Source organism: Molossus molossus, unplaced genomic scaffold, assembly GCF_014108415.1.
Source record: "Molossus molossus isolate mMolMol1 unplaced genomic scaffold, mMolMol1.p scaffold_m16_p_21, whole genome shotgun sequence".
NCBI classification, from domain to species: Eukaryota; Metazoa; Chordata; class Mammalia; order Chiroptera; family Molossidae; genus Molossus; species Molossus molossus.
In genome coordinates this window covers 51,496,150-51,522,758 of record NW_023425357.1, presented here as the reverse complement: position 1 = coordinate 51,522,758, position 26,609 = coordinate 51,496,150, and the positions used below count along the sequence as shown (strand labels likewise).

The 26,609-nt window shown below is 61.4% G+C and overlaps 3 protein-coding genes across 3 annotated transcripts; 2 read left to right on the top strand and 1 right to left on the bottom strand.

The window, feature by feature from the left end:
* The first annotated feature begins 22 nt into the window (after window positions 1–22).
* Window positions 23–13,575, top strand: VPS9D1 (VPS9 domain containing 1). The gene is made up of 15 exons (XM_036275960.1): window positions 23–121; window positions 1,254–1,329; window positions 2,605–2,697; window positions 2,800–2,962; window positions 6,726–6,837; window positions 6,910–6,972; window positions 7,336–7,388; window positions 7,477–7,564; window positions 7,808–7,893; window positions 8,682–9,175; window positions 10,315–10,444; window positions 10,645–10,853; window positions 11,142–11,238; window positions 12,551–12,655; window positions 12,886–13,575. The coding sequence occupies exons 1-15, from the start codon at window positions 23–25 to the stop codon at window positions 12,977–12,979; spliced, it is 1,962 nt and encodes a 653-aa protein (XP_036131853.1). The 3' UTR covers window positions 12,980–13,575.
* Window positions 13,576–15,047: 1,472 nt separating this feature from the next.
* Window positions 15,048–18,527, top strand: SPATA2L (spermatogenesis associated 2 like). The gene is made up of 2 exons (XM_036274588.1): window positions 15,048–15,352; window positions 16,665–18,527. The coding sequence occupies exons 1-2, from the start codon at window positions 15,050–15,052 to the stop codon at window positions 17,622–17,624; spliced, it is 1,263 nt and encodes a 420-aa protein (XP_036130481.1). The 5' UTR covers window positions 15,048–15,049; the 3' UTR covers window positions 17,625–18,527.
* Window positions 18,528–18,532: 5 nt separating this feature from the next.
* On the bottom strand, window positions 18,533–26,309 carry CDK10 (cyclin dependent kinase 10). Its single transcript, XM_036274589.1, has 13 exons — window positions 26,192–26,309; window positions 24,074–24,146; window positions 23,388–23,459; window positions 22,721–22,823; window positions 22,536–22,617; window positions 22,378–22,445; window positions 21,415–21,467; window positions 21,223–21,292; window positions 20,662–20,721; window positions 20,199–20,322; window positions 19,979–20,118; window positions 19,422–19,474; window positions 18,533–19,122 (listed from the first exon to the last, which is right to left on the bottom strand). Exons 1-13 carry the CDS (start codon window positions 26,276–26,278, stop codon window positions 19,025–19,027), a joined length of 1,083 nt encoding a protein of 360 aa, XP_036130482.1. The 5' UTR covers window positions 26,279–26,309; the 3' UTR covers window positions 18,533–19,024.
* Between the last annotated feature and the right edge of the window lie 300 nt (window positions 26,310–26,609).

Here is a 26,609-nt window from a genome sequence, read left to right as displayed (position 1 = left end):
GCCGCCTCCCCCGCCCGGCGCCATGGCCGCTGCGGCCGGGGACGGCGCGGTGAAGCCGCTGCAGTGTGCCATGAAGCTGGCCAACGGGGCCATCGAGCTGGACACCGGCAACCGGCCCCGGGTGAGGCGGAGAGAGGCGCGGCGGGGACGACCCCACGCGCGGCCGGCTCGGGGGGCGTGGGCGAGGGCGGGGCCGCGGGGTGGGCGCCGTCGGGACCCTCCGGCGGCTGCGGGGCGCCGGGAGCGGGCGTCGCTCTGACCTTGGACAGCTCCCAGGCCGGCGGGCTCTGTCCCCGCTGCTCGACCCGTCGGGCGTCGCTGCGGCGCAGCTATTCGTGCGGGGAGACGGGGGGTGCGCGGAGCAGCCTCCGAATAGACCTGGCAAACGCCCGTGTGTGCGGGCAGACGCTGCCGATCGCCAGATTCCGGGGCACGGCACCCCGAAAAGGCCGGCCGGCCGCGGCCCCTGCGTGCAGAGCCTTTGCGGAGCCGCCGCGTCCCGGGCGCGGGGTCGATCGAGGGCGGCGACCGCGGGGAAGCCGGCTGAGCCGCTCCGGCTGCGCGAGCCCAGGACGCGCGCCCCGGTCCCTCCCTCCGCTCCGTCCCCGGTTGGCTTTCTAGGGAAGCAGGTGCCTTTCCCGGAATCCATTTTATCCTAGTCTGAGACGCAGACGAAAACATGAATGATTTGGGAACTGGGACGCAGTGAACACGAAGCACCGTGCGGTGCGTTCCAGATGCCTGCCTGCGCTCTGTCCAGGGAGCGCAAACAGAATGCTCACACCCTGGAACAGCAATATTCTAGGGCTCTAGAACCCCATGTATCCAGGGGCTCGGGAAGGGGATTTCCTGGACCCTAAGCCAGAAAGTGACTCGTAGAGTTGCAACATCACTTCCTCAACCTCCCAGGGAAAAAATTAAAAGCCATGGAATGAACAGCAGAGAAAGGAAACTTGTTGCATAGGGCGAATGACAGCAACTCTGAGTTGAAGGAGAATCTCAGTTCCTTCCTGTGCGGGAGAGAAAGGCAGTGGGAGAAGGGATGGCTACCCAGGTGGGCATCTTCTCCTTCGTCTGGAGTGCCCCAGGCAGACCAGCTAAGCAGCTAACCACCTCAGGCTAGGTGCTCAGGTGCATCTTAGAGATAAGCAGACACCACTGTTCCTGTGTTTTCCACAAGGGCAACAGGCGGGCGTGATGGAGTCCCGTGCCTCCATGGTCTGAGCCCTGCCATTTCTCTTCCCTGGGCACAGGAGGCATATACAGAATACTTGAGGAGCATCCACTATATCTCCCAGGTGCTGCTGGAAGAAGTGGAAACCACCAAAGGTACAGCTCTCAGCCTCACTGCTGCTCCTGGGCTGGTCAAGTCTTGGACACACAAGCCCTTGGTGGATTTCAGGCGTGGGGGCGTCCTGTCCTACCCACTTGCTCACTAGCAGAAGGCGAATGGGTGGGCAGCCAGTAAGCTGGAGCTATCATGGTGTGACATGGAACAGGAAGGGACAGATGCCTCAGGGGAGAAGCGGGGTAAGACAGGATCAGGGAGAGATGAGCTGAGCAGAGGCTGGGGGCAGCATTCCCAGCGGAAGGTGTACAAAAGCCCCAAGCTGAGAGTGGGTGCTGGGTACAAGGAAGGGCAAGCAGGCTGGAGGGTCAGGTGCATTAGAGGCAGGCGAGGCTTTAGGTGGAACTGGAGCTGTTCTCAAATGACGGTTAGCTCGTGGAGGCTCTGTGCAGAGAGGCCAGTATGGGAGCAGAGCCTCCACGAGGTTCTCGTAGTGGGCACAGTAGTGGTGAGACCTCCTGGAGGTAGAAGAGCTTGGGGATGTTCTTTAAAGGTGGACCTCACTAGACTTGCTGGAGGGGGAGATGGTGAGCTGCTTGGGGGGACACTGTGAGATGGGGGTGCAGGAGCAGCCCTGTGAGGAGCAGAGCGCTCCACCATGAGCACACTTTACTTGAAGTATCCAGCAGCCTCGTACACAAAGGCACAGTGGTCGGGGAGAGGTGGGAGTCACTACAATCGGAGTTGCCCTAGGGAGCCAGTGAGTTTAACAGAGCTGTGGGCACCCCAGGATTGAAGACTGGGAGGAGCTTGGTGGTAGTAGCCAAGAAGGTGTTCTGGAGGACAGAGACCCTGAGAGGTTGGGGGCCACAGGGGTTTGCAGGTGGTAGCTCCTTCAGGGGTGTCTGCTGATAGGAGCAGTCTACAGAATAGAAGCCCTGGGGAGGCGCCAGGGTGGGTTGAGCACGCCCAGAGGTTGGGAAATGGGTGATGAAGCTGTCTCTGTGAAATGGCCCATGATTGGTGGCCCACTTGGAGGAGGAGCTGTAGGTACAATGACATCCTCAGGAGAAAAGGCCCTATTCGGTAGAGGGCAGGCTTTGACAGCCCAGCTGAGACCCTGGGACAGTCGGCCAGAGACTGGACTGGACAAGCCCAGAGCCCCAGGGCAGATGGTCAGAGATGAGGGGCGGGTGGGCTGGCCCAGGAGTCAGAGGTGAGCAGACAGCAAACTTGCTCTTGTTTTCATCTCAGCAAGAAAACTTGATCAGTGACTGAGGTGAAGGTAACCAGTCTTCTTGCCCCTTGCCCCCCAGAAGCTGGGGAGACTGTGCCCCTGGATACCTTGAAGATGCTGAAGCTGGCAGAGCAGTGTCTGGAGAGGGCCCAGTCGACAGCTGCCAAGCTCGGTGGGTCTCCAGTCGAAGGTTTTCCTGGGGCATCCCCGCAAGTCTGTCTCCCCTGTGATATGTGGGGCCCTGTGCTGACTTGCGGCTTGGTGTGTCTTACAGGGAAAGCATGCCTGAAGACAGCCATGCCCGTGGCTGCTCCTGTCCCCTCACCTACCAGCCGACACCGCCGGGTGTACTCAGACGAAGGGGGGAAGCTCCTCCCATTTCTCCCACCTGAGATCTTCCAGAGGCTTCAGGTGGTAGAGTCACAAAACTCTAAGAAGTAAGATGGGGCAAATGGAAGGTGGGTTGAGTCTGGGTTTGGAGGCTCGGCAAAGGGAGCTAACCATGGTGAGTTTAGTTAAAATGGGTCCCAGAACAGAAATACCATGTGCCTGGCAGAAACAAATCTAAATTGTCTTTGGAGAAAAACACCTTCAACTTTCATAAAATAAGTGGCACACAGTCCAAGATAACCAAGCACAAACAGAAGTAAGAAACTGAAGGAATGACAGCAGAGACAGACCTACAAAGTCTTCAGAGCTATCAGACACAGCTTATAAAACAGTTGTGCTCTCTATATTCAGAGAAATTAAAAGCAACTATGAAAATACCTACAGGGTGCTTTGGCCGGTGCGGCTCAGTGGTTGAGCGTCATCCAATGCACCGAGAGGTCACCAGTTTGATTCCCGGGCAGGGCACATGCCAGGGTTGTGGGCAGCCAGTTGATGTTTCTCTCTCATGCTGTTTCTGTTTTTCTCTCTCTTTCCCTCTTTCTCTCTTTTTAAAAAAAATATATATTTTCATTGATTTTTTTTTTTTTAGAGAGAGAGAGAGATAGAAACATCCATGTGAGAGAGAAACATCAATTGGCTGCCTTCTGCATGCCCCCTACTGGGGATCAAGTCCACAATCCAGGCATGTGGCCTCACGGGGAATTGAACCAGGACCTCAGCCCACGGAACAGTCAATCCACTGAGCCACACCGGCTGGGCTCTTCCTCTTTTTTTTATCCTCATCCAAGGACATTTTTCCATTTTTTGTACAGATAGAGTGGGAGGGAGAGAGAGGAAGAGAGAGAAACATCGATGTGAAAGGGACACATCGAGTGACCGCCACCCACACGACCCAGCCAGGGCCGGGGACAAACTGAAGCCAAGGTACATGCCCTTAGCGGGAACCGAACCTGGGTCTCTGTGGACCGCAGGCTGATGCTCTAACCGCTGAGCCACGCCGGCCAGGGCCTTCCTCTCTCTTTAAAATCAATAAAAACATATTGCCCGGCTGGTGTGGCTCAGTGGTTGAGCTTCGACCCTGCACCAAGAGGTCGCTGGTTCGATTCCTGGTCAGGGCACATGCCCAGGTTGTGAGCCTGATCCCCAGTGGGGGGCGTGCAGGAGGCGGCCTATCGATGTTCTCTCTCATCGATGTTTCTATTGCTCTCTCCCTCTCCTTTCCTCTCTCTCTAAAATCAATAAAGAAAAATAAATAAATAAAATAAAAACATCTAAAAAAGAAAAAGATATTAAACAATAAAGATGAGTTTTAAAAAATAAATTAGCCCTGGCCAGTTTGGCTCAGCGGTTAGAGCGTTGGCCTGCAGTCCGGAGAGACCCGGGTTCGGTTCCCGCTAAGGGCATGTACCTGGGTTGCAGTTTGTCCCCGGCCCTGGTTGGTCGTGCGGGTGGCAGCCACTCGATGTGTCCCTTTCACATCGATGTTTCTCTGTCTCTCTCTCTTCCTCTCTCTCCCTCCCACTCTATCTGTACAAAAAATGGAAAAATGTCCTCGGGTGAGGATAAAAAAATAAATAAATAAATAAATAATAAAAAATAAATTAAAAAAGAGAAAGAAAATACCTACAGGGAAAAAAATACCTGCAGGGAACAAGAAACTATAAAATCTGACCTACCAAATAAAGAACCTAATATAAATGAAATGAAAAATATAACACTGCCCTGGCTGGTTTTGGCTCAGCAGTTAGAGCGTCAGCCTGCAGTCCAGAGAAACCCAGGTTCAGTTCCCACTAAGGACACGTACTTCAGTTGCAGTTTGTCCTTGGCTCTGGTTGGGTCGTGTGGGAGGCAGCCACTCGATATGTCCCTTTCATGTCAATGTTTCTCTCTCTCTCTGTTTCTCTCCCTCCAACTCTATCTGAACAAAAAAATGGAAAAATGTCCTCGGGTGAGAATAAAGAAAAAGAAAATCTGAGACTGCCCTGGCCGGTGTGGCTCAGTGGTTATAGTGTCGGCCCACAGAGCAACGGGCCTCGGGCAGGCTTGATCCCCAAGCCTGGTCAGGGTCATGCGGGAGGCAACCAATCAATGTGTCTCTCTCACATTGATTCTTCTCTTTCTCTCTCTCTCTTCCTCCCTTCCACTCTATCTAAAAATTAATGGAAAAATATTCTCAGGTGAGGATTAACAAAAAAAGAAAGAAAGAAAATCCAAGATTAACTTAAATTGGTCTCCAAATGCATGATTCCCAGTAGCAGATTGAAAGTACAGTTGAGCCCTGGCCGGTTTGGCTCAGCGGTTAGAGCGTTGGTGTGCAGTCCTGAGAGACCTGGGTTCGATTCCCGCTAAGGGCATGTACCTCGGTTGCAGTTTGTCCCTGGCCCTGGTTGGGTCGTGCGGGTGGCAACCACTTGATATGTCTCTCACATCAATGTTTCTCCCACTCTATCTGAACAAAAAAATGGGAAAATGTCCTCGGGTGAGGATAAAAAAAAAAGTACAGTTGACCCTTTAACTACATTGGTTTGAACTGTGTGTCATTTATATGTGGATTTTAAGTACATTTTTCATTTTAAGTAAAATCTGCATACAAGAGGATCTGCGCAGTTCAGCCCTGTGTTGTTCGATGGTCAACTGTGTATCCTCCAGTAAAAACCCATACCTGTGAACAAAAAGACAAGTTTATTACAGTAGAGTAGACACAGCTAAAGAGAGAATTAGTGACTTGGATAAGAAATCAAAGGATAGCCAGATGACCCACAGGAAGAAAAAAATGACAACGTTTGAGAAATAGAAAGTGTAACATAAGGCTACTGGAGTTCCAGAAAAAGACAAGAGAGCCGCGTTATCTGAAGATATAGTGACATTTCCTAGAACTGATGGAAAAAATCAAGACACAGCCTTGGCCAGTGTGGCAACATCCCACGCAACGAAAGGTTGCCAGTTTGATTCCAGGTCAGGGCACTTGCCTGGGTTGCAGGCTCGATCCCCAGTAGGTGGCGAGTGGAGGCAGCTGATTGATGCTTCACTCTCACATGGATGTTTCTTTCTCTCTCTCTGAAAGTCAATAAAAAATCTTAGCAAGGCCAGTGTGGCTCAGTGGACTGCGTGTCGTCCTGTGGACTGAGAGGTCCCCGTCCGATTCCTGGTCAGGGCACGTGCCCTAGTTGCAGGCTCGATCCCTAGTAGGAGGCGTGCAGGAGGCAGCCAATGGATGTATCTCTCACATCAATGTTTCCATCTCTCCCTTCCTCTCTCTCTAAAAAGAAAAAAAAGAAAAATTAATAAAAACAAATTTCCAAAACACTTTCTTTCACTCTTAAAAAAAAGAAAAGACACAGATGCCAGCATCCCAAGTAGGATAAACAAGAACCAGCTCCTCCTGGCCCTGCTGCTTCCAGCCCCGGGGCCAGTGGCTCCGGAGTTTCCAGGCCTCCTGGGGCAGGGCCAGGCCGACTCCATCCCAGGACAGACTTTCTTCCCCCTCCACCCATGAAAGCAGGAAGAGCTGGGGCTGAAGCTGGCGGTGGGGGGCTGTGGGTGACTGTTATCCAGCAGACATGGTTCCCACGACACAACTGTGCTGCGTCAAGGTCTGTCCAGCTTCCCAGAAAAGCCAGCAGCCCTGGCAGCAGGACACCCACATCTCAGCAGGTGCACTCAGACATCCCCCCTCCCTGATACTTCCTGCTGGACCCCCTCACTACTTCCTCACGTTCTGGTCCCAGGGCTGGGTCCGGAAGGGTCCTAGGTCACCAGAACATTGCTGGGCTTCTTGGGGCTCAGACAACAGCTTGTCACCATTTCCAGGGAGCTGACACCCCTGGAGGAGGCCTCCCTGCAGAATCAGAAGCTGAAGGCCGCATATGAGGCCCGGATGGCCCGTCTGGACCCCAGCCAGGCCCTGCAGAAGACATCGCTGGTGAGCGGCACCCAAGGAGGTTCCGTGTTGGAGGGAGAGGGGGGCAGGCCTTACTCCCTCCTCCTCTCCTAGACCCTGTCCCTGCAGCGGCAGATGATGGAGAACCTGGTGATCGCCAGGGCCCGGGAGGAGACTGTATCCTTTCCGTCCGTCCGTCCGTCCGTGGTGTCCAGAGTAGAACTCAGAATGCGACCTTGACCCAAGAGAGGAGGAGGTGGGGGAGTAAAGGGCACAGGGTCGGGGAGAAAGCCTGGGGTCAGGGAGCAGCCCCTCCCACCACGGGCCCTTGCAAAGGCCGTGCGCCCTCCCAGCACCTCTCGGTCCTGCAAGTCGCCCAGGACTTGCCTCCCCTCCCTGAGCGGGTGCCCATCCTCTGACCCGCCCGGCTGGGCGTACCTCCTGAAGATGCCCCTGCCCGCTGGACCCCACGTCCAGCCCCGCGCTGGGAGGGCCGGGCTCAGCGCGCTTGCGGCCACCAGGCCTTGACCCGCCGCCCAGCTGCAGAGGAAGATGGAGGAGCGCCGGCTGCGGCTGCAAGAGGCCGCCAACAGGTGCGCCCCTCCCGCCTCGGGCAGCTGGGAGCACTGGCGGGGACCCCCACCTCCACGGCCTGGGGCCCCAGCCGGTGCTTCCTTCCAGGAGGTTCTGCAGTCAGGTCGCCCTGACGCCAGAGGAGCGCGAGCAGCGGGCCCTCTACGCCGCCATCCTGGAGTACGAGCAAGACCACGTGAGTCCGCGGGCGGGGGCGTGGGGGGCGTGGGGGGCATGCGGGCGCGTGCGGGGGGCGTGGGGGCCGCGGTGCTGGAGCAGGCGAGGGCCTGATGGCGTCGGGTCTGCCCTGAACCCCGCGGAGGGTATCGGCAGTGAGGCCTGGTGTTTTAGGGTGCAGCCATGGCAAGGGCGGGGAGGAAGGAGGGGCGTCCCATCCTGGGCCCCGACAAGCTCTCCTCCAAGGCCTCCTGTCCTGCAGGACTGGCCGGCGCACTGGAGGGCCAAGCTCAAGAGGAGCCCTGGGGACCTGTCGCTGGTGACCAGCCTGGTGTCCCACCTGCTCAGGTACCGGGTCCGTGGGGAGGACTGGAAGGGCGGGGCCCCCAGGCTGCCCCAGGGCTCCAGCCCCTTTGCCCTGAAGGTCTTTCATTGACCTTCCTCTGCTTTCTTTTTTTTAAATATGTTTTTATTGATTTTTTGAGAGAGAGGGGAAGGGAGAGAGAGAAAATTCGATGTATGGAGAGATACATACATCAGCTGCCTCCTGCATGACCCCCCTGGGGATCGACCCCACAACCTGGGCATGTGCCCTGACCAGGAATCGAACCGGGACCTCTCAGCCCATAGGATGACACTCAATCTACTGAGCCACACCAGCAGGGCCTCTATTATTATTATTATTATTATTATTATTATTATTATTTTGTTTAAATCCTCAGATAGAGGATTTAACCTCAGATAGTGCAGGATGGGGAGAGAGAGGGAGAACATCGATGTGAGGGAGACACATGGTTCAGTTGCCTCCCGCATGACCCCCACCAGGGCCAGGGACTAAACTGTAAGGCATGTGCCCTTGACCAGAATCAACCCCACAACTCTTTGGTCCGTGGGCCAAGGCTCTAACCACTGAGAAAACCAGCCAGGGCTCCTCTGCTCTCTCCAAGGGGTGGGTCAGACTCTATCTGCAACATTCCCTCGAGAAAGAACACGAGATGCTTCTCTGGGCGAGGGGTGTGGGGGGAGGGCCAGCTAGTCAGCCCCCAGGCCAGAGGCCAGCAAAGGGACTGCAGCCCCCCGACCCGCTGGGCTCCCCGAGCTGCGCCCCCACATGTGGCCTCCACTTCTGCTTGCAGTGTTCCCGACCACCCCATCTCACAGCTCCTCAAGAAGCTCCAGTGTGCGGTGTACCGGGCTCTGTACCCCGTCGTGAGCCGGGGCGCTGAGGCTGCCTCAGCCCCTGGCTTCTGCTCCCTGCCCCCTGACGCTGACGGGCTGCTGGCCCCCGGACGCCGGAGGCTCCGGCCCTCCCAGAGCCTCTACTGCATGCTCTCCCCCCCAGAGCCCAGCCCAGCCCCCCAGCCCCCTGACGACCCCCTCGCCAGTCCCCCCACACCCCTGTCCCAGCCTGGGCCCCCCGACAGAGGGGCGGACAGCAGCTCTAAGGGGCCTCCCTCAACCCTGGCGGGCAAGGACAGCTCCTTCGAGGACCTGGAACAGTTCTTGGCCACTTCTGAGAGGTGTGGCCCGGGCTCTGGGGGGCGGGCTGAGCCCCAAAACTCAGGGGTGAAGGAGGGGCCCCTGCTGGAGCAGCTGAGGAGCACCGCGAAGGACATACACAATGCCATCGGTGAGCGCAGCACCCCCGATGGGTGGGGGCGCTGCTCTGTCTCTGAAGCAGGCCAGGAGCTGGGATAGGCCCGGGGAGGAGGGCCTTCCTCTGGACAGCAGCCAGGCCAGCGCTGACCTGCAGGGCCCGTCCCTCCACCCTCCTGTGGCCAGACGTGCTGCTTACAGACAGGCACCCGCCCTGCCTCTGGAGCAGCTGTGGCCTCTCTGGGCTGCACAGTGAGGTGCAGCCTCGGCCCTGCAGTCCTGTGCTTGGGGACAGTCCCCCGACCAGAGCCTCTGGCAGCCAGGTGGCCTGGGCTGTCTCACTGGGGTGGGCTCCACGTCCTTCCAAACCAAGGACGGTTGGGGGTGTGCAGCCTGGTGGTGACGATGGCTCCCCCAGCTTTTTCCGTTTTGAGAACAGTGTGAGCCCAGGGTGGCCAGTGACGTTCGAGTCCCTTCCGAGGAGGAAGGCCTTCAGGGTTTCTAAGAACCAGCAACCGAGGCCTGACAGCCGAGGGCCTTGTTCTCACTGTGGGGCACACGCTCCAGGGGCCTGGGCCGGGTCCCATCCATCGCCTCAGGCGGTCCTGACAGCTGAGGGCCTTGCTCTCACTGTGGGGCACACGCTACACGCTCCAGGGGCCTGGCCAGGTCCTGCCCATCGCCTCAGGCAGTCCCTCTCCTCCCTGAGTGGGTCCCCATCTTCTGGAGCAGGTCTGCCTCGTCCCCAGGAGGGTACCTCGTCTCTTTGGGCCTGAGATTTTTTTGTCTTTGAACTTGCTTCTAAAGCTTCTCTGGGTTCCTGCAGTTGGGGTACAAATCCTTTTCAGAAAGGGCCCATTCTCTGGCCCCCTTCCCATGCTTGCCTCCTTGGCCCTTTGGGGGGACTGGATACGACCCTGTGAGCACCCAGGGATGAGGGTCTAGACTCCCAGCTCTGACCCGAGGCCACATGGACATAGGAGGGGGTGGGGCGAAGGGGAGTGGAGGGAGGGCCAAGCAGACACCCCTCCCCTCTGAGCCAGGGTGCACTGACCCCAGGCACACTGAGGCGGGCTCGGAGGGCAGAGGGAAGGTGGTGGGGAGGGCTCGTCTGGGTGGTGTCCGGGGCTGCCAGCTGGCCCGCAGCAGTGTGTGCTGGCTCTGCCCCAGCAGACAGGCTGCTCTCGCTCACCCTCCTGGCTTTCGAAGGCCTGAACACAGCCCCCTCCAAGGACCGCTGCCTGGCCTGCATCGAGGAGCCCTTCTTCTCCCCGCTGTGGCCCCTGCTGCTGGCCCTCTACAGGTGCTGTCCCAGCTCCAGTCCCCCACCGGCTCCCCAGGTGTCGCTGCCCCTTCTCCACCCGGGGCACACCTGTGACTGCCTCCCCTGGTGCTTTACTCTGAGGCCATCCTCGGCCATGTCGGTGTGTGGTGGTGGCTCCACTGCCCCACCCTGTGTCCCCAGGGCCGGGCCCTGGGCAGCTGAGCCTTTCTTGGCCGCAGGAGTGTGCACCGCCCCCGGGAGGCTGCCCTGAGCAGGAGCATGGAGCTGTACAGGGACGCGCCGCCAGCAGCCCTCGGCATCCCCCCCAAGCTGCTCCCTCGGGACCCTGAGGCCCCCGGAGCCAGCGCCGCCCCCTACGGGGCGGCAGCCCAGGAGCTGGGGCTGCTGGTCCTGGAGAGCTGCCCCCAGAAGAAGCTGCAGTGCGTCGGTGAGGAGGGTGTTGGGAGGAGGGGGAAGGGAACGTGGCCAGACCAGCCAGCGTCCTGTCTCAGTGGGTGACCTAGGGCCTGTGTGCCTTGTCTCTGAGCTGCAGGTCCTCCTCCTGCCAAGTGGGGTGTGTCCCGGGGACATGAATGGTGCAAGTGGTGTCCGTGGGAGGGCTCATCCACAGGACGGGTGTGGGGCAGTGCCGGGTGCTGGGAGCTGTTCTGGCTGCCGAGCTGTCCTGGGACAGGCTCCCCCGCCCCTCACCCAAAGCCTCGCTTCTGTGCTGCAGTGCGGGCCCTGCGGGTCATCTGTGCCTGTGCTGAGGGTTACTACCGGGCCCAGGAGCCTGCACCTGAGGCTAAGCCACAGCCTGGCATGGCTGCCATGTGAGTCCTGGGAGGGCACGGCCTGGGGTGGACACCGGGCACGTGAGGGCTGCCCGCAGAGGCGGGGGAAGAGAACCCTCCCACTCTGTTCAACACCAGGGCCAGGTTTTGTTCCCCAGCAGCTCACCCTCCAGGAGAGCGCGAGGACCCCAGGCTCCGGCCCCATGACCACACCTTCCGCTCCTCTGGTCAGGGTTTCTTAGGGCCAGGGACCTCTGGCTACTCTGATGAGATTTAGGGCTGCTCACCCCGGAAGCACGTGCTTGGTCCCTCCGCTGCACACGAGGGAAGCTGCCCTGGCTTAGTGAGGAGCCTGGTGCACCTGGGGAGGGTGGGGCAGGGGTCTTTGCCACCTGGGTGCTGCAGCCTAGAGCTCTGCTGTCGGTCCCGCCTGCAGTCTCCTGCCCTGGTGCCCCCCTGGGGCTGGTGCTCCCACAGCACCCGCAGGGCTCTGCCTCCTGCCACCCTGCCCCTGGGCCTATCACTGCAGCCTGGTGGGCAGGCACCTACCCACCCCCAGGAGCCTGCGGATGAGGGGCAAGTAGAAATCAGAGCTGAGTGTGAGGTCAGCAGGGAGGAGCTTCACCCAAGGAGAGGGAGACAGATGCACCCCACCCACCCCAGGGCCAGGGTGCTGTGCCTCAGTGCAGGGTGAGCGGGGTTCTGCCCTGGCTCCCACACGCCCCCTCACCAGTACGCCACCTGCCTGCAGGGGAGGCCCTGCGGGAGCACAGTCCGGGACTGGAAGTGTTTCTAGTCAGGCTGAAGCCCTCGCGAGCTCCCTCTTCAGGCCTCTGTGTCCCTGCAGCTGCGCAGTGCGGGGACATGGAGGCACGGCCGGGACAGCTCGGGGTGGGCTAGGCCCCCCAGTCAGACTCAGGTCACAGCCTGCCCCCTGCTCTCCCCAGAGAGCACTGGTCGTGGGGCCCTGGGGTTGGGGTTCTAGGACTCCCACTCACTCCCCACTCAGCTCACTTAGTTGCCTCTTACAGAGGGTCTGGGGTCCTGGCTGGCTGAGCTGTAACACCTGATCTCAGGAGCGAGCAGGCTGCCCGGGCCCCGGGCCATCCCCTCCACTACCCTGCTCCCCAGGCTCGGGCAAGCTTATTGGGTTGCAACCGCCCCCGCCTGTCCACCCCGGGGGCCTGTTTGGGGATGGCCTGGCTGCTCCTAGGTGCTCTGTGCAGAGGGGTGTAGAGTGAGCAGCCACAAACCCAGGGCCCCTCCAGGGGCTGGGCTGGGGCTTCAGGGGCTGGGGACTGAGCAGCCCCACAGGCCCCAGAGCCTCCAGCCAGCTGCCTCTGCCCAGCAGTGGCGCTGACGACCTCCTGCCCATCCTGTCCTTTGTGGTGCTGAGAAGCGGCCTCCCCCAGCTGGTGTCAGAGTGTGCTGCTCTGGAGGAGTTCATCCACGAGGGGTAGGGCACCTGTGCGCATGGCCCAGGACCCTCTCCCCAGCCCCTTCTACCACCCCTCGCTTAGCACACTGCCTAGGTGGGGGCTACGCCTTGAGCAGCATCTGCCTGGGGTGGGCTGTCCCCTGCCCAGCCTCCCTGACAGCCCCATGGGACCTCTGTGTCCAGGTCCTGCCCCTCAAGGGCACCAGGCCTCCTGGCATGCTCCCCAGTGACGGGTGTTGTGCCCACAGGTATCTGATTGGAGAGGGGGGCTACTGCCTGACGTCGCTGCAGAGCGCCCTGAGCTATGTGGAGCTGCTGCCCCGGGGGGCCCTGGGCAAGTAGAGCAGGACAGACCTGCCGAGGGCTGGCCAGGAGCCGCTCCGGGGGCTCTGCAGCTTTCGCCCCACCCAACCCGACCCCTGCCCCAAGGAGCTGCTCCTGGAAGGATGGGCTGGGCTGGATCAGGCCCGTCTCTTTCCTGCTCCAGGCTCCGAGAGACCCCGTGCAGGGAACTGGACTTGCGGGCTCCCCTGGGGGACACAAGGGCAGAGCAAGGGTGTGGGCCTTCTGTTCCCTGGGACAGCTCCCTGAGCCAGTTTCTTGTCAGAATCAAGAAGAGCGTGTGCCAGCCCTCTGCTCTTGGAGGCCCGGGGCCCAGGTGGTTTGAGACTGTACTGCTTATTTATTGGGCACTGACATCCCACTCCCCCCTGAGGCCCAGGCGTCCCCGGGGGACCTTCCCGTGTCTGAGGGCTCTGAGCCGCATCCGCACCCTTGGCATTGGGCATCAAAACCCCCTGGCAGGTGGCTACCCCTGCACATCCCCTTCCGGGTGGGTGAGAGCTTGAGGGTCAGCGCCTGCCTGCTCTGACTCCAGGTGCCCGCAGCAGCCCCTGACCTGGCTGGAAATAAAAGAGGTCACTGGTGTCTCACTCCATGTAGCTTGTTTGTTCCCCACTCACTGTCTGGGCAGAGGCCTAGGCAGGACAGCCACCCCCTCTCCTGACCAACAACAGCCAGACTCCCAGAGACACTGGGGTCCACCACACAGGCCTGCCCCCAGTCCCTCTGCACAGAGTAGGATAACCCTGGAGTGGCCCCAGGGGAGGATGCTCTGGGGGGCCTAGTGGGTTGGCAGGGTTGGAGATCACACCTGGGCAGACCCCGAGTTCAGAGCACTCAGCCCAAAGGGCGCTCAACCGCTTTCTGCGCCAGGTGGTGAACACACGGGCACCCTGAGCAGTGGTACCTACGCCTCCGGGACAGGAGAGAGCATGTGGCTGGGCCCCAGCCATGGGCAGTGCCTGCCAGGGAAGGAGCCCCCCACCCCCAGCCGCCAGGGTGGCCCCAGAGGTGGGCAGCAGGGGCCCGACCACAGCAGGTGCTGGTCCTGGGAGCAGGTTCACGTTCCCTGGGAAAGGCTCCTGCGGAGTAGCGGCAGGTGGCATTTGCTGGGCCAGAATGTTCCTGCCAGGTTTGCCCCTCACAGGAATCCCACGAGGTAACAGCCACGGGCGGTGAAGGCCCTTCTCCAGTCCACATCTCATGGTGAGGGACCTGGGTCTCAGCCCAGCGGGCCAACTTTGAAAGCCACTGGGCACCTGGGTCTCTGTCCTGCAGGATCCGGTGTGGGCTGGAGTCCCCTGCCCACAAGTGCGGCGGGAACAGACAGGCCCGCACCCCGTGTGAGGCGGAGGGCCCGCCCCGCGCCGGGCTCCCAGCCCCGCGGGTTCTCGAGGAGCCTCCGCTCCTGCTTTCCGGCCGGGCGCTCCCGAGGGCCGGACCCTGGTGCCCGCCCCGGCGGACCGCTGCTGGGACACGCCCGTTTACTGAGTTCCCGCCGGGCCTGCGGTCTTCGGCTGGGGGCTCGGCCGTGACTGGCGACGCGGGGACAGGTGGCCGTGCGGGCGCGTCACGCAGGTGCTCGGCGGGCGGGACCGCGGCGGTCCTCCCGGGCCCACCAAGCCCGCTCCGCCCCCGGGAAGGCCCCGCCCTCAGGCCGGCCCCGCCCAGCTCCTCCGGCGGAGGGAGTTGCTTCAAGTCCCGCCCCGAGAGTGACGGCCGAGGCCGACGGGCGGAGCTGGCTCCTGGCGGAAGCGCCCTCCAGGCGAGAGGCCAGAGCTGAGCGGTGGGCGCTTGGGGCCGCTGGGGAAACAGGTAGTGGGGTCGCCTGCGGGGCTCATGGCAGGATCTCGTGGCGAGGGGTTCTCCGTTCGGGATGGGGGGCTCCGCTGGAGGGGCGAGGCGGGTTTCCAGGAAGGGGGTTACAGTAGGTACCGGGGGCCGCTCAGCTGGCGAGGACAGGGTCACCAGGCTGGAGGGGGACCTGTGGATGCTGGTTGGGGGCTCGAGGGGCGCACAGCCGGCGGGGCGGGGTCTCTGGTTCCTGAAACCCTACCCCCGCCCGCCAGGATGGGCAGCAGCTCGCTGTCCGAGGACTACCGCCTGTGCCTGGAGCGCGAGCTGCGGCGCGGCCGCGCGGGCGTGTGCGGGGACCCTTCGCTGCGCGCGGTGCTCTGGCAGATCCTGGTGGAAGACTTCGACCTGCACGGGGCGCTGCAGGACGACGCGCTGGCGCTGCTCACGGACGGCCTGTGGGGCCGCGCCGACCTGGCCCCCGCGCTGCGCGGCCTGGCCCGCGCCTTCGAGCTGCTGGAGCTGGCGGCCGTGCACCTGTATCTGCTGCCCTGGAGGAAGGAGTTCACCACCATCAAGGTAGGGCGCCGGGCCAGGGGCTTCCTTGCCCAGGCGTTGGGGATGCGGGATTTCAGGTCCTCACCCCGGTGGTCTCAGGCCTCAGAGCTCGCTGAGGGGTCCTGCGTGTGTTGGAGCATCTTTGGGTCGAAGTCCCCCTGGGCACTCCCAACGCTGAGAACATGGGGTGGGCGGAGGCCAACCCCCACTCCGGGTGCCTGCCTCCTGGGGGGGGGTGTCCTACCCCTTAAAGCATCACTGCCCTCACCAAAGTGGCTTTGCGGCCCTGCTTGTCATAAAAATTATAGGACAGGCGCATGGGAGGGACTTGAGTTTCCATGGTCACCCTAACTCCCCCAGGTTGTGGGCTGATCCCATTTATAGATAATGCAGACGGGTGCACGCAGGGGTTGGGGTTGGGGGGCCAGGATGGGCACGAACCTAGTTCACTGCTCGGCCTGGTACAGAGGGTGTACTCAGGGCTGCCTGGACCCTGGAGGTGAGCTGCCGGCCAGCAGGAAGGGGGCAGGTCGCCCAGTGCTCAATTCGGAAGAGTGGGGAGGTAATGATGTCACTGGGCACGCGGGCGAGCTGCCTCTGCCGGTTGCCATGGCAGCGGCAGCCTCTCCAGGGAGGTGAGCTCTGGAACCCACTGCTCACAGAGCCCACCAGCTGGTCCGAGGTTCTAGGAATTTTATTCATCTCTTCAGAGGGTAAGAGGTGGAGGGTGGGGGGCCTGCAGGGCCAGGCACACGGGTGGGGGGGTGCTCTGGAGGCATCCTGGGTTTTGGTATTGGACAGACCTGGATGAGGTCTGGTTCTGCCTCCTCCTGGCTGTGTGGCTTTGGGCAGCTTCCCTAATCTCTGAACTCATTTCCCAGTGGACTCGAGAGTAGTGGAGTGTGAGGCAAAGCCCTGAGTGCGCTGCTTGCACACGGAGCCGTCAGGGCCGACGGGGGGTCCTGGCACGAGTCCCAGGGCTGTGGAATTTTAGAGCCGGGGGGACACCTTCTCCATCCTGACGGTGCTCTAGTTGCACACACGGCTTTGCAGTCCAGAAACCACTCACCCCCTGAAACCCAGAAGGCAGCGAGGTTTCTCAGTGCAAGGGCTCTTCCTTTTGTTCTGACTTATGAGCCAGGAGAATGAATTCGTTTCTTATACTGTGATGATGGGCTGCCCCAGTCGAGTCTCGGGATGGCCCTGAGTGTCCGCACAGCCAGGCACCGTCTGGTCACTTGGGACCCGCCATCTGGAGTGAGGATGGCGGCCCCTGAAGCTGGCCAAGGCGGAGTGTGGCTGGGCTGCTGCTGACCAGGCCCCTCCCTTGCAGACGTTCTCGGGTGGCTACGTGCACGTGCTGAAGGGCACGCTGTCGGAGGACCTCCTCATCCAGAGCTTCCAGAAGATGGGCTATGTGCCCAGGGACAACCACTGCCTCACGGTGACTGCCCTGCCTCCCGCCTGCCAGCTGGTGCAGGTGGCCCTGGGCTGCTTCGCCCTGCGGCTGGAGTGTGAGATCCTGGGCGAGGTGTTGGAGCAGCTGGGCACCAGCGTGCTGCCAGCCGAGGAGCTCCTGCAGGCTCGGCGAGCCAGCGGGGACGTGGCCTCCTGCGTGGCGTGGCTGCAGCAGCGGCTGGCCCGGGAAGAAGAGCCTCCACCCCTGCCCCCCCGGGGCTCCCCAGCTGTGTTCCGGGCCCAGCTGGATCTGTACCGGGACCTGCAGGAGGACGAGGGCTCGGAAGAGGCCAGTCTTTATGGAGAGCACTCTCCAGGCCCAGGGTCGCCCTCCTTGGAGCTGGCCTACCAGCCTCTGCTCTGGGAGCAGAGTGCCAAACTGTGGGGTGCTGGGGGTGAGGCCTGGGAGCCCCTGGAGGAGGCTGAGGTGTCGCAACCAGCCAGCAGCCCGCCCTACAGGGCCTTGGGGGAACAAGAGCTGGAACCCGAGGACTTCTCCTTCCTTTCTCTGCACCGAGAGCTGCTGAGTCAGCCTGAGGACTTGGCTTCTCCCAAAGCCCCGGGGAGCCCCGGGCGGGCCAGCCCCCAGCACGGGCACAGGCCCATTCCCGAGCCCCCTGGCTACCAGGCACACAGCTGCCTGGCCCCTGGTGCCCTGCCCACCCTCTGCTGTGACACCTGCCGCCAGCTGCACACCACCCACTGCGCCGTGCTGCCAGCCTGCCGTCTGGGCCACGAGCTCCGCGCGCTGCTCGGAGACACCCAGCAGCGCCTGTGGCTGCAGCGGGCGGCGGTGGACACCCTGCTCTACGACAGCCCTGGGGCCCGGCCGTAGGCCTACCCAGGCCGCGGTTAAGGGCTTCCGGAGTGTGCGGTGCTTCTCTGGCTCTCATCCCTCCTCAGGCCTGGGCCGCTGCTGCCCTGGAGAGGGGTCCCAGGCACAGTGGGAACAGTGCGGAGAGCCCACAGGCAGGAGTGGGTCCTGCCTCCCATGGCGGGCTCCTGCCTCACCCACCCCCACCCCCTTGCCCTCAGACCCATGCCTGAACGTGCCGGACGAAGTCCAGCCTGTGCCCCTGTCAAGGCACCTGAGCCTGTCCCCAGGGCCCAGCGGCCACTCTGGAGCCCTGACCTGCTCCCTGCAGTTGCCACTTGAAGCACATCGCCTCCCGCCAAGTGTCCAGAGGGACCTGGAGGTGACGCTGTGAGCTCAGTGTCTGCTGGGCCTCGTCTGGGGGCTCTGCCGAGAGCTAGGCTGACCTGGCTTTGGAGATCTGGACCCTTGATGTGGGTGTCGCAGGCTAGCACTGAGTACTGGCTGGACACTGGCTACGTGTGCCCCAGCCACAGCTGTGCGTGGAAACCAGGTCCACAGGTGGAGGAGGAGTGGTCGGATCTCACACCAGAGAGGAGGGGCCCAGAGCTCTGGGGAACAGGCAGCAGCAGGCAGGTGCGGACGGAGCCTGGACTGGCTGTCAGTCCACCCCAGGACCAATGGTAAATATCTGGCTGGGCAGACTCCCAAGGCCAAGGTGGGCAGGTGCAGCCCCTCTTCTGGGTCCTGGGAACCGCTAGCTCCCAGGCCTGGAGGGTGTCCACCATCCGCAGCCGTGGGACCGTCCTGCCTGCCGGGCAACCTCCTCAGCCAGCACCTGCCCGGCACCCACCTCCCCTCCTTCCCAGCACTCATCATGTCACAGGACAGAATCTCAAATACATTAAAGAACACTGAACCCACCGCATCTGTCAGGAAAGCTTTTATCTCCGAGTTCCTGAAGCACCAACCACACCCTTCCCCTTGGGGCCCTGCCCCAGCAGGGACCTTGCTCTAGTGTCAGAGTGGTCTTGGCCCAGACCCCAGTCCAACCTACACCCAGTCCCTTCTCCCCACAGAGTCCCACCAGCGCTGCCCCAGGCAGACCTTGGTGACCAAGAGAGGGCACAGCATCCATGAGCGGTCTGCATATCCCAAGCCAGCAACACCCAGTGGGCACTTCCTGAGCTGCTAGGAGCCAAGGGTGTGGCAATGGGCAGGACCCAGAAGTGCTACTAGATGGTGCCACCACAGCCCAGGTAGGGCCAGCCTCAGGATGTACCCCCGCACGCATCACCCTGCGTCCACGCCCTGCTGTTCTGGGGCAGCACCGGGCAAAGGCAGCAGGAATCCGTGCCGCCAGCTGAAGCAGCTGGTGCGTCCCAGCTGAGGGTCCAGTCGGATCTCATGGGCCTCTGGCGTCAGGGCCGGCAGCGCTTGCTCTGGCTCTCAGACGTGGCCGCGGCGGCCCGCTTGTTGCGGTGGTGGGGGAAGGTAGGCATGAGCTCCGGTTCACAGGCTGCAGGGAGGGGCTGTCAGCACTGCGTGGGGGTCTGAGCCCTGCTCTGCATTCACAGCAGGCCCCGGGAGCCCCCCACACCTCCTGCTCCCCTGCTGTGACCTGCAGACTACGTGTGGCCAGAGTGTCTAGCTGCCACCTATGCAGGGCCAATACCCCACCTGGACTGGGAGCCCCCATACACACACCATGGGCTGGGGGCCTGGGGAGCTCTCTGAGGTTGTCCCAACACGCCCACCCTGGAGAAGGCCGCTGGCCGAGAACTCTGCACACTGAGCCTGAGGGAGCTGGGGACTCACGCAAGGGCTTCTCCTTGAAGTAGGAGCTCTCCAGGCCGTCCCCCGCTGTCGCCCTGGAGGACACTGCTGTCAGCCCGATCCTGGGTCTCCGAAGCTCCTCTCCCTCACACCTGCCCAACTCCGCAGCCCCAGGTTCGGATTCCCCGACAACAGGGGTGGTGGGAGGGAGGGGCCTGGGGCCTAGACGCTGCTGGGAAGCTCAGAACGGGCTCCAGGGACTGAGTGGACAGAGACCACAGCTGGGCACCCGGCCTGCCGTGCGTGTCTGGGGAGAGAGCACCTTGGTGGTGGCATGGTCCGTGTTCCGATAAACCTTTGAAGGGCTCAGGCTGGCCCTGGCCAGTTTAGCTCAGCAGTTAGAGTGTCGGCCCTCAGACCAAAGGGTCACGGGTTTGGCTCCTGGTCAAGGACACCTACCTCCCCGGGGATGTGTGGGAGGCAACCAACCAATGTGTGTGTCTCCCCCTCCCTCCCTCCCACTCTATCTCGGGTGAGGATTAACAAAAACCACAAAAACCAAGCTCGAGCTGGGGGTGCCCCAGCGCCACGGGCCGCACCTCTTCCTCGGGTCATACATGAAGAGCAGGTTCAGCAGGCGCAGGCCGGCCTCCGAGAGCCACGGGAACCTGTGCTTCAGGTTGTTGTACGGCTGCTTCCTCAGGCTGTACTGGCTGACCAGGGGCAGCTTGGAGAAGCCCTGCGGGATGGGGGTGGGTGTGGGAGCCGGAGCGGCAGGGCAGGCCGGTAGGGTGGGCAGGGTGGAGGCTGAGGACTCACTGGCCAGATGTTTTCGCTGGGTGTCCCCAGCAACTGTACGATCAGGTCCACCTGGTGGATCTCAGAAGTGCCAGGGAGAAGGGGCTTGTGGGCCAGCAGCTCAGCCAGGACACAGCCCAAGGCCCTGCAGAGCAGAGCAGGGCCTCACCTCACACACCTGTTAGGGCCACTCCAACGAGACCCCCGGAGGCCGAGCTCTGCCCTACGTCCCCCATGAGCCAGGGTCAGGCCAGGGTGGAGCTCCAGAGAAGGTCGCATGGAGGCCACTTGACTGGGCCCAGCGGGTTCACTGGGTGGCCACGAGGGCAAGGCCGGCATCCTGTGGACCTCAGTGCGAGGGGCCCGCGGTGCTAAGCTCTCCCTCTCCCTTCTGGGACCCAGGCTTAGGAGGGGAGCTGGAGGAACAGCCCCGCTCTGGCCCCAGACAGCAGCTCCCACAGGGCCTGCACTCCACCCCTCTCACCACATGTCAATGCTGGTGGTCTGCGTGGTGGTTCCCAGCAGCAGTTCTGGGGCTCGGTACCTGCCAACAGAACCACCCACCTCGAGTCCAGCAGTTCCTGGGCCCCCACAGGGCACAGCAAATGTGTGCAGCCCGCCCACCGGCCACTGGCCTTCCTGGGACCCAGACGGTGGACGGCAGGACCACTGACACCACCGTTCCCGTGAAGCCCTGGCCGAGTGCATCAGGGTCCTCAGCGGGGCCTACACCTTCCCTGGTGATAGTTGGGCCTGAGTGACCCATGGCAGGAGGCACCTGACTCCAGTGACCTCCCCTTAACCACACCCCACCTTCCTGTAATAGTAAGCAGTTACAGGAAGGCACTTGGACCAGCAGCTCGGCCAGGACACAGCCCATGGACGTAGTCCAGCCGCCCCTTCCCGAGAGCCCAGGGCCAGGCTGGGCGACCTGCTGTCAGGAAGCTGCCCCAGACCCAGCCGCCCCAAGTGTGTGCGGCTCAAAGACCTGCAGCGACACCCCAACCCTTCCCTCCACCAGGTCACCTTGTCCCGAGGGACTCACCACAGAGTGACCACCTTGGGCGTCATTGGCTTCACTGGGATGCCATAGGCCCGAGCCAGGCCAAAATCCGCTGTGACAGAGGCAGACAGAGGAAGGGTGTCACCCATCCAGGGCCAGCTCTCAGCCTGCAGGCCCCACCCCCGCGAGCTGGCGTGCCCAGACGCCCACCTCAGAGCCAGCACCTGCACCCACCTGTCTTCACGCAGCCCTTATCAGTCATGAGCAAGTTGGAAACCTTCAGGTCCCTGCGACAGAAAGGGACTGTCAGGGTAGTCCTGTCACATCAGGGTGACACTCAGCGCTCCCCATGTCTCCTCTTTGAACTTTCTATTTTCTTTAGTTTGTTGCCAATGTTTTACAGACGAGGGCAGGCGGCGCGGGGCACGTGGGCAGGGCCACCAGTGCCTTTCTCGGAGCAGCAGAGCCAGGCCTCCGGCCCACAACTCAGGTCCAGTCTTGCCCGAGCTCCCCACCCGGGCAGCACAAACTGCCCCAGGACGCAGGGAGCTGCTGTCTGTAGTTCTGCTCTGGGCTCAGAAGGCCCTCCCCTCCAAGTCTCTGCCACGAGACTCCAAGCAGGCTCTCCACTGCAGGACTTCTCAGAGCCTTGACTAACTCCTGGACCCCTCCCCAGGAGCATCATGAGAACTTCCACTGCACTGGGGCTGTGCCTGCTTCTGCTCCCCTCCTGGACCCCGGGCAATGATGCACTGGAAGCCAGGGGTCAGTAATGGTGGTCACCCTTCCCCGTGTCAAGAACAAGCACAGCCCTGGCCGGTTTGGCTCAGCGGTTAGAGCGTCGGCCTGCGGTCCGGAGAGATCCGGGTTCGGTTCCCGCTAAGGGCACGTACCTCGGTTGCAGTTTGAACCCGGCCCTGGTTGGGTCGTGCGGGTGGCAACCACTCGATGTGTCCCTTTCACGTCGATGTTTCGCTCTCTCTCTCCCCCTCCCATTCTATCTGAACAAAATATCAAAAAATGTCCTCAGGTGAGGATTAAAATAAATAAATAAAATTAAAAACAAACAAACAAAAAAACCAAAAAAGAACAAGCACAAATGCTCGAGGCCCTGCCCTCTTCCAGGCTGTTGCCATCCCAGCACCCTGAGGCCCTGCCCCCATGCACACCAGCCCCTGGTTCTCCAGGGCTCCCAACCTGTGGATGATGAAGTTCTGGTGTAGGTACTGGAGGCCCCGGAGCACCTGCAGCACAATGCACTTGACCTGTGTGGAGGGCGGGCAGTCAGGGCAACCTGCTCGGCACAAATATGCTGGATAAGGACCCGAAGACCCCCCCGTGCCCTGACCTCGCACCTGGGCCTCAGAGAAGGGCGTTGGCATGTTCTCCAGAAGGCTGGCCAGGTCTTGCTCACAGTAACCCATCACCAGAAAGATGCTGGAAGAAGGGAAGACACATGCCACCTCGCACCTCCTTGCCTGTGGAAGCTAGGCAGAGTGGGCCCAGCAGGGCCCAGCATGGAGGCCAGCGGACTGCTCACCTCTCCAGGTGGTTCCCCACAACCACCTCCTTCAGCTCCACGATATTTGGATGGCGAAGGCGGAGGAGCAGCGTGATCTCACGAAGGCTGCTGATGGGGACCCCTGTAACCGGACATGCCTCAGCAAGCCCACATCTGGAGATAGGACCCCTTCACCCAACCACCTCAGCAAGCACCCCAGGCCCACATCAGCCCTCAGTGACCCCCACCCTACACTGTCAGGGCTCTGCTCGTAGCTCAGGGAGAATCGAGGCCATCCCAACAAGCACCTTGAGCCCTTCCTTCCTTCATCATATGCAAGGCAGCAGCTCTACACTGACCACTGACCACACAATGGGCAGGGCTCTGTGCAGGCAGCCAGGGAGGTGTGGGGGTGGTGAGCAGGGGTGCATGGAGCACACAGGGGCTGCCAGGTCTTTGTAGGGGAAGGCCCTCTGGGGGGTGAGAGCTGAGAAAGATGAGACAGAGCAGGACTACAGCCCAGAGGGTGGGGATGACGAGCTGGAGCCGAGACCAGCCCCCTTAACCACCACGCAGATGCTCTTGGGAAGGCCACCACGCAGTCTCAGCACAGAAGGTTCTCTCCTAAGCGAGCCCCAGTCAACCTGTACCTTTCTGCCTCCTCCCACTTTGAGCTGGAAGTGGTCCAGCATCCCCACCTGCTCACCATCCTTCTCCTTGTCCATCCGTACTTTCTTCAGGGCGACAATCTCATCTGTCTGGGTGTCCCGAGCCCGATCTGGGATGGAAACTCATCTGTGATAGAATCCAACCTGCTCCTTGATCTCACACCCTTGGGCCACAGAGGGGCTCTTCCTGATATCTGGGGTTCCCTTTCTCTTCTTTGAGAACCAGGTACCCAGTGACACTTGTTCTCTCTGTGCAATCCACACCCATGGCCCCACTGGACACGTGTTCCCGGGGAGTCTCTGTGCTGGGTACAGGGTGCCTAGTTGTAATAAGCTCCCTCTAAGATTCCCTCTTAGATCACTGCTTGGTGTTCTGTTGTTACTATGTTCTAGCACCAAATCAGGTACTTTACCTAGAAAAAAGAACCCTTATTTTGTGCAAAGATGGCTCCCCACAGCATTGTGCTGATCTGTGAAGCCTCCAAATGTTTAGCATTGGGAACCACACCGATGTTGCAGCTGCTGCAGCTCTGGCTGCTTTTAGAAGTTTTGCACTTTGCGACTGTAACAGCTACAGCACTCATGGTTACAAGTTAGCGATCCGACGCTATGATCATTCACACAGGTAATCACTTGTCTGGGCTTTTGCCCTGGCTCCTTCCCGCCCTATGATGGCTGCTGTGGGACTTTCCTGAGCCCCTGGCCTCCCATCTTATTCACTCACACACGATGCCGTAGGTGCCTTCCCCAATGCGGTTCAGCTTCTCAAACTCCTTTACGCTCCGGCACTGTCCCAGCTGAAAGAGAGAGGTGCTGGCAGTGCGAGGATTTGGTAGCTAATGGGCAGCTGAAGACTGCCATTTCACATTTAATCTGTACCACGTACGTCTCACCAAACAGAAAGGTAATCACACACTTGGCTTATCAGATGAGAAAAGGGGGGTGATGATACTGGGCCAGATACTTCTAATGTAAAACCAGAGACGTCCTAACCACTCTCCCTTTGTCCCATGGTCCAGATGTACGCTGTCTAAACAAGTAACCACCAGCCAACCGTGGTTAAAATAGAAGTTTGCTTCCTCAGCTGCATTACCACGTGCTAAGTGTTCTATGGCTCCATGTGGCTCATGGTGACACCAGATGGTTCAGGAAACAGTACAGTTCCATCATCACAAAGTCTACTGAGCAGCCCTGGCCTAAATTATGCTCTGCGGATGGCAACAGCTTCAAGATGAAATATCTACCAGGGTGGAAATGTTTCTGTGGCAGAGACTGACTGTCCCTAACATGCAGACACTACTCCTTCCTTTGAGCTATGAAACGCTGCCCAAGGGCATGCAGCCGCACAGTGGGTGGCCGTTTTCCCCAGCCTCCCTTGTGGCTAGGTATGAGCAGGTGACTAAATTCTGGCCAACAAGAGACAACCTGGCACACTCGTAGGTAGACTGAGTTGAACACCTTTGCTTAAGGCCAAGAAGCACAGGGAGCAAGGTTCGAGCTGAATTCTAACAGCCCCTCTTTGGCCTCTGCCTCTATTTTCTTACCAACCCTTACCCTCCAACTCTACTTTCTTTCTTTATAAAAAAATTTTTTTTCGCCCAGCTGGTGTGGCTCAGTGGTTGAGTGTGGACCCTGCACCGAGAGGTCGCCGGTTCGATTCCCCACACGCCCAGGTTGTGGGCCCGATCCCCAGTGTGGGGCATGCAGGAGGTGGCCAATCGATGTTCTCTCTCATCCATGTTTCTATCTCTCCCTCTCCCTTCCTCTCTCAAAAAAAATTTTTTCTTTATTGATATTAGATCGGGCCCACAACCTGGGCATGTGCCCTGACCGGGAATCGAACCGGCGACCTCCTGGTGCAGGGTCCACGCTCAACCACTGAGCCACACCCGCTGGGCACCCAACTCTGCTTTCTAACATCTGGGGAACCACGCGGCCTGAAGAAGCCCCTCCACGATCTCCGGGCAGGCTCCCTTTCCCGCCTAATTTCCCTTCTCCGTGACCGCTCCTGCCACTCCCTAAGTCTGGCCTCGTTTCTGCGTGTACAGCTTCTAGTGTCACGTCCTGGCCCAGAGAACTGTCACTGCTTCCACAATCTCTTCCTGGCCCCCAGGAGAAGACAAGTCTTCCCCCGAGGCGCCGGTGGCTTCGCCTTGGAGCCCTGCTGTGGCGCCTCTGCACTGAGGGTCGGGGTGTGTGTCCGCCGCCCTTGGGGCGGGGTTCCCAGCGCGGTGTCGGGGCGCAGGGGCTGCGCCCCGCGGGGCGGCTCCGGGGGCTCCTGCGCTCGCTCGCTCCAGTCCGGTGACATCCCGATGGGTCGAGACTCGGCCTCCGGGAGCACCGGGTGCAAGTGCAACCCACGCCGGGGCTCCGGCCCGCCGTGGTGTGACCCTCTCACCCCGAAGCCTCCCCTTCCTCGTCTCCCCAAGGGGGACCGTGGGGGCGCCTGCGGCGAAGGCACAGGGCACGGGCGAGGGCCCGCGCAGAGCGAAGAACACATGGAAGCGGCGGCCGCGACCCGGCCCGGCCCATTCCCGACCCAGCGGAGCCCACGGCTCCAAGGGTTCCGCAGGCACACGTCCGCCGGCCCGGGGCAGAGGCCCTAGGAAGTGGCCCCTGGGAGCCTGCAGCCGCTCCCCACGCGCAGGCCGGCGGCTGCAGAGCCGCCCGCCCCGCGCCGCCCCGCCCCGCCCCGCGCCGCGGTGGGACGCCGGCCCGCGCCTGCCGCGAGGAACTCTGGGACTGTCGTTCCCGCCCGAGCCGGAAACCTCGGCGCCGCCGCACGACACTGAGGCCGGGCTCTTTCGGCCCCGCCCTGCCGCCGGCGACCCTCGGATCGCACCCTGTGTTCCGGGGGCACCGTGAAGAAGCCTTCCTTACGGACACACTTCAGGCGGATCTGCTCCGGCTCCGGCTCCGGCTCCCCCATGCCGAGCGCTGCACCAGCCGCCCCGCTGCGCAGGCGCGGGCCGGGCTCCTCGGCGCAGGCGCGTTGCCACTTCCGGGGCGTTCCCTGTAGCGACGGTTACCAAGGGGACCGAAGCCCTCAGGACCTCAGCTCCCACCGTGTACTCGGCCTGCGGAGGCTCGCGCCGTGTTTCGGCTTTAACATGGCCCCTGGCCGGGCGGGGGCGCCGGGCGACGGCCGCCGGAGGAAGTGGAGCCGCGGGAGCCGGGCCTCGGAGCTCGGACCTCGGGAGGGGCTTGGCGCCCGGGGGCTGGGGGCTCGGACGGGCCTGCGGGGACCGCGCGGCGGCAGC

What these genes read in the sequence shown, in the direction of transcription:
- VPS9D1 (XM_036275960.1), top strand. Translation starts at nt 23, where the DNA reads ATGGCCGCTGCGGCCGGGGACGGCGCGGTGAAGCCGCTGCAGTGTGCC. An exon ending in TGGAGTACGAGCAAGACCAC is followed by an intron (nt 7,565 to 7,807) that starts GTGAGTCCGCGG and finishes CCTGTCCTGCAG; the next exon opens with GACTGGCCGGCGCACTGGAG. An exon ending in GGACATACACAATGCCATCG is followed by an intron (nt 9,176 to 10,314) that starts GTGAGCGCAGCA and finishes CTGCCCCAGCAG; the next exon opens with ACAGGCTGCTCTCGCTCACC.
- SPATA2L (XM_036274588.1), top strand. Translation starts at nt 15,050, where the DNA reads ATGGGCAGCAGCTCGCTGTCCGAGGACTACCGCCTGTGCCTGGAGCGC. An exon ending in AGGAGTTCACCACCATCAAG is followed by an intron (nt 15,353 to 16,664) that starts GTAGGGCGCCGG and finishes CCTCCCTTGCAG; the next exon opens with ACGTTCTCGGGTGGCTACGT.
- CDK10 (XM_036274589.1), bottom strand. Translation starts at nt 26,278, where the DNA reads ATGGGGGAGCCGGAGCCGGAGCCGGAGCAGATCCGCCTGAAGTGTGTC. An exon ending in GTGGGGAACCACCTGGAGAG is followed by an intron (nt 22,618 to 22,720) that starts GTGAGCAGTCCG and finishes CCCTTCTTCCAG; the next exon opens with CATCTTTCTGGTGATGGGTT. An exon ending in CAGAACTTCATCATCCACAG is followed by an intron (nt 21,468 to 22,377) that starts GTTGGGAGCCCT and finishes TTTCTGTCGCAG; the next exon opens with GGACCTGAAGGTTTCCAACT.